The 6000-nt window shown below is 35.5% G+C and overlaps 1 protein-coding gene across 23 annotated transcripts in view; it reads left to right on the top strand.

The window, feature by feature from the left end:
- Nucleotides 1-4637, top strand: part of LOC129255520 (trichohyalin-like) — a 62013-nt gene extending 57376 nt beyond the window's left edge. For 5 of the 23 annotated variants that reach the window (XM_064097289.1, XM_064097290.1, XM_064097283.1 and 2 more), the window contains one exon: nt 3197-4593. In XM_064097289.1, the coding sequence (XP_063953359.1) occupies nt 3197-3240 (44 nt within the window). In that variant the 3' untranslated portion in view covers nt 3241-4593. Of the gene's footprint in view, nt 1-2093 lie in introns of all 23 variants that reach the window. The other 18 variants (XM_064097281.1, XM_064097274.1, XM_064097268.1 and 15 more) reach the window with 8 other exon arrangements.
- The last annotated feature ends 1363 nt before the right edge of the window (nt 4638-6000 follow it).

The raw sequence follows: 6000 nt of genomic DNA on the forward strand, positions 1-6000 counted from the left end.
ATAAACAGTACAGTACTGTAGCTCATAAAGTAACATTGGTTTCTTTCACATTTCTGCCAAAAACCAGGGCGGTGAATAAGATTCTTTATTTTTCATTCGATATAGCCCTTAATGTCTCTTTTTCCATTTCCAAACTACAGACCTACCACCCTTGTTCTTCTCCCCCTTTTCTCTTTCTATCTGGCTTTTTCTTCCCCTCATTTTCTTCCCCTGCCTTTTCCCTTCCTCCTACTCTCTCTCTCTCTCTCTTTCTCTCTCGTTTGTTCGCCTGCTCCATTGAGGCGTCGCTGTATTCAGTTTTCCGTGTGTCATTCTGGTCTTGTCCTCCTTTCCTCATTTTGATCCATTTATACACCTTATATCATTCAAAATGGGCCCTGGCATCTATACTTTCCTCTTTCTTTATCTCTCTACAATTTACATGTTCCTCTTCTTCTCTTCCCCTCTGTCCCTTCTCTCTTCCCATCTTTCTCTCATGGTCATATTGCTTCAGTCTATTAGATTAAGACAGTTTGCTGGTCGTTGAGATGGATGAATAGCGGGAAAACGGAAAGGATTGTGACAGCATGGCTTATTACATCCACCCACCAGTTCATAGCCACATCTTTATCAAATCAAAATCAGTTTGGCATGATAGGATAAAAGTCTGATTCCTCTGCACTTGGATTCCTTTTGTGCCCAAAATAGGTGCGCCAAGTTTGCCTCCAGTTCAGCATCTGCATAATGTAACCAGACATCGGGATGTTCAGAGAAAATGATGTCACTAAAATGCTGTTACCTTTATTTGAGGCTTAATGGGCTTATAGGAATTGATGAATTGATTGGCCTGCTTTGAAATACCGCTACAAATCTTATTAAGTCATTTTGAAATATCTCTTTACTACCTTCACTCTTTCTCCTTCCATTACTGTATGATACAGCCTGCCATGCTTGCCAATTTCCACATTATCTTTTGTACAGGATCTTGTCACCTGCTTGTCAATTGCAATTGTCTTTGATATCATTGAGGTTTGTAAACTTGAATCAATAGTAAGAAAAAATGGTGGTTATTTGTTTAACTTATCGTGAAATATACTTTTGAAGAAAAGACAGAAATCTTGATATTTTTATCGTTCCATGTCATGTTTATCTCTCAATGAAATGCTATTAAAATCCATGTTACCCTTTATTGTAAATTCAAATTCAAATTCAATTCGGTTTTATTAAACAATACTCATCAAAAAGTCCGAAGACTAACAATGTGAGTTTACATTTTTTTAAATACATAACAGAGAATTAAATAAATACATAACCTGCAGTGACCATTAAAGAAGAAAAAAAAATACATTATGTTTAAAATGCAATAATAGTATAAAAGAAATAGAATGAGCAGATGCATGTAATAAGACAGATTTAGTTTTTTTTTTAAAAGAGCAGGTGAGGAGCAAGAATGGCAAGAGTAAACATGTGGAAAGGTGAGAATAGAGAGGGGGATGTAGCAAAAATAAAGGAAAGAGGGAAAGAAGGAGAAAAAAAAGACCCACAAGTAAACAATAAATTGCAGATTACAAATATAAGAATTATGTGTAACAAAAAAAAAAGGAAAGTGACATGATGGCGATCATAATAGACAAGAGAGTTGGAAAGAGCAACAGGGAGATAGAGAGAGAAGGAGGGAGAAAGACAGAAAGAGAGAAATAGAAAGGTCAGACAGAATCTGAAAGAAGGACATCATATCTAATCATAAGTTACATAAGTAAACAAGATATACGTAGAAAAAAAAGGTAAGCATCAATAATGAATACTGGTCAGACACCAAATGAAAGGGAGAAATACAAAAATATAACATTAATGATTTGATTGTAATTGTAATTTTACAATGTTTTATGTTAAAATTTTACAATTTTTGATTGTAATTTTACAATTTTTGATGTTTTCTCCTTGATGGGAAATTCCCTTTTCTCTTTTGTGATGCCATTATGCTTTGACCTTCATAAAAATCATTGCATGATTTATTTTTTGTCAACTTTATTCTATAATATGGGAATAGTTTGAGACAGTGAAATGAGAAATTACCATTTTTGTTTTGTTTTGTTTCTATTGTAAAAATGCAGTGCATTGACCTGGCTGTATGATGAAGACTAGTAGATCTTGAAACTAAAACAGACATGCCATTTGGATCTGATCCCCTTCCACAAGCAATCTCATTCATATCCATGCAGTTGAGATATTTTTATGAAACAAATATGACAATTAAAATCCTTTCTTCAAGATTAAAAGTGGAGCTATCAAAAAGGGGGCATGGAAATGGAGCCTGAGAAATACCTTGCAGTACGACAGCTACAAAAAGATGAAATGATCAATGAATAATGGAAAGAAATGAACAAAGCTCAAGGAGAGTAGAATCTTGTCTACCCTTGCGTGTGTCCTGGTCCCTTCAAGGTTCTTCATTTAGTGAATATTCAGAAAGAAATGTCTCAACTTGGTATGGATGTGTTCCATCGGGTTATCATTACATGATAACAATATTCAAAAGTATGTCCTAAGGGGCTAAACAAGACAAGAACATTAATGGGATATACGATTACCAACCAACCAAAAGAAAACAAGGGGCTATCAATAGGGAATGATTTAGCCCCACCATACTTGGAATTCATTGGGCATGGATAGTATAGTGTTTCAACAGCCACCAGTATTGATTACTGTGACACATATTCATGTGACCAACGTCCAAGGAATGAACAAGATGTGGTCATTGGGTGTTTGACGTCAGTTTGTGTTCCTTGAATTAGAGTGTCCACACTGCTGAGTGAAATGTTGGATGAACCTTTTTCGAAACATTTTTTGTCTGTTGGCAGGAACAAGGTTTGTAGACTTTCGCATTTATCAGTGGAGGAAGCAGATCAAAGCCCTGCACTTGTGAAATACCATAGGAGCTCAGTTTAATGTTGGACGAAGCATTTTGTCTCGATGTGTTACCAGATACTTGCACCTTGTCCATGATATGTGATTATGTAGAGTTCATTTCACTTTGTGTACAGATAAATTGTCAACTATATGTTACATTTAATCAAGATATTATCTGAAGTCTATTACCTACATGATTTTAAAGGTAGCATTTACAAAAAATTCTCTTATATAAATATTTGTCCCTGACCATGCTGAAGGGCAGTGTAAAATTGTTGTTTTTACTGTACCATTTTCAATACACGAACAGGCTACCAGGTGCAAGGAGTGTCCTGGGACCTTAGATCGGATTAAAGGAAAAGGTGCTGGAGAGGGAAGGGACGGGATCAACGGATCACTTACAACAGAATCCAAGACACAAATATAACGCTGGTTATTTTCCTAATTGTTAAATTACGTTGTAGATATGTATCTCTCTTTCTATGTTATCATCATTCAACAGGAAACAAAACTTTTTTACAAGTTGTCAACTAATACCAACAAATACATTAAAAAAACATCCACCTTATATCAGAGAAAAGCAAATTAATATTTCCATACTAAAATTCCTGCTTATTAGTGGACAACTTGAACAAAGTACCTGTGTTTGTATGTAAATCAATTTTAGTTAAGTATTATTGACAGAAATCAATTTGCAGTTTGAAAATAAATCAATATGCTTTTAGCTGTAATTGCTTTTGTTATTAGAGTGTATTGCTATTGTCTTCTGAGCTGCCAAGTTTAAAGTCATCCCCTTTTTTCTTTCTCTACTGACATACGTTTATGTAAAGGTAGTATTTCATGAAACAGCATCCAATATGCTGGGAATGTTATGATGATCAATTAAATCAAAGTGGAGATCATCATTAAATATAATTTCTAATCGGTTATAATCTGGTTATTACAAATAACAGTTTGTATGTTGTTTGAAGCAATTTACAAGTGCTCTTGAACGAATCTTAGACACATTTTGCAGGCAACTTGCCCATAGAACTTATGTAGTTATTTAAACTTTGAATGTTGAAAAAACAAACATTTTTTAATGATTGGTTGCATTTACTATGGCTGGTGCAATCATTCATACCCCCCCTTATAATATATTGTAACATTTGTGTCACAGGGCCCTGATTACAATCCTGTGTTATATTCTCTCATTTCATATCTACCATAGATATTGACTTCCTTTTAGGGTGTGTCACAAAGTGTTTTATCAAAAGTTCTCTCTGGTAAATTTTATCAGCCAATCAGATGCAATGAAAGTAGCTTATTAATTGTACATTTGAATTAAAACCACTAGTGTACTTAATGGAATGCCCCTCCCCCCCTGGACAGATGGGCCCATTTCATAAAGGTACAGCGTCAGCGTCAATTCCCAAAGCGTCAAATTCTCACTTGCAGCGTCAAATTTGATATTTGACGCTGCAGCGTAGTTCATAAAAAGTTGACGCTCCTAGCGTCAACTTTTTACTGGAGCGTCAAATAGGGTTAAAATTTTGATGCTGGTCATGGGGGAGCGTCAAGTTGATATTGTACAGGGTTTTTCAATGTCAAGTTCATTGTTAAGAATGGCGTACTTTGTGCTCATGCATGCCCAAATGGCTCTTAGAAGAGAACGGATATTTAGAGCAATGTCTGTGATAATAATGCTAATAAAGAATATATTAAGGTAATGCTTTCTAGTAGAAATGCTGTTTCTTTTTTGTCCTACCTACAAAAAAAAAAAATGTTTAAAAATTTCTTCTGAAACAGCGAATTTTTCAGTTTATCCCAGGGCAGGCCAAGGGAAAAAAAGGGAGGTTAAAGACAGATTTAAAAAAAAAAGACAAATGGAGAGGATTTTTTTTCTTGTGGGGAAAAATAGAAGAAGGTAGATCTATTAACGTGTGGAAGTCTTTAATTTAAGGCCTAAATTAAAAAAACCCTAGGTCCTTAAACAAATGATAAATTGCTTTCTTATTTTTCTGTTTCTGACTTTCTAAAAAAAAAAAATAGTGGCCATTGTTGAATCCATTTACTGGATGGTTATTCGCCGTTGAAACCGATAACTTAAAATGATTTCAAATATGAACAAAAATAATCTTAAGGTCATTTTCGATGTTTCATACATAATTAGAGCCTACAAATTTAATTGCTTCAGGGTGATTTTTAACAGCACTGCACCAGCAGTGGCCTGCGCCTGCCATGTTGTTGATATAACCTTGCATCACCGACACAAATAGTCAAGTGTGGGACTGGGATTAAAATTGAGCAGTAGAAAATTTGTTGAAAGTGAAATTTCGACCGGCGATAATGATACATTTTCCTTTTTTCAAGATATATTCTTTTCTCTGGCATAGGGCTAAAATACATAAATTCTCTGAAAACATACACAATGGAGAAAGAATGCTATAAAAAATGAACATTTTTTTCTTACTCTCTTCCAGAATCAGGATTATTGCCAGCCATCACTCTGCTTCAACAGCTAGTCTTAATAATAATAATAATGATATACAGTTCTTGTATAGCGCATATCACATTATGAATAATGTCTCTATGCACTTTCAAAGGACTTGATTATTATTAGCCCAGCTGTAGCTTGGCAGCCATAATTACTAAGATTACAGCGCACGCGCATTTCAAGGAATAAATTCCTGCCAGGTACCCATTCACCTCACCTGGGTTGAGTGCAGCACAATGTGGATGAATTTCTTGCTGAAGAAAATTATGCCATGGCTGGGATTCGAACCCACGACCCTCTGTTTCAAAGTCAGAAGACTAATCCACTGGGCCACAACGCTCCACACAAAAGAGGGAGGTTATAGACAGACTAAAAAAAAAATTCTTATGCTGCAGACCCTGTCTGCAGCTGCAAAATAATAGTTTCGCCCCAGAAAAAATTAACAAGCCAAAAAAAATATTAACTTTCATTTTTTTCTTCTGATTTTGCTTCTCAAAGGTAAGGGGGGGCCACGGGCTGGCTGTGCCCCCCCCCCTGATCTGCCAGTGCTTTCTACCTAAACTTGTGACTTGAATTGAAAAAAAAGTGGAGAGGAAGGGGATTTCCCCCTAATCAGCCTTGTACATGACTATTCAAAT

The sequence above is a fragment of the Lytechinus pictus genome, chromosome 3, assembly GCF_037042905.1.
Source record: "Lytechinus pictus isolate F3 Inbred chromosome 3, Lp3.0, whole genome shotgun sequence".
In the NCBI taxonomy this organism is placed as follows: domain Eukaryota; kingdom Metazoa; phylum Echinodermata; class Echinoidea; order Temnopleuroida; family Toxopneustidae; genus Lytechinus; species Lytechinus pictus.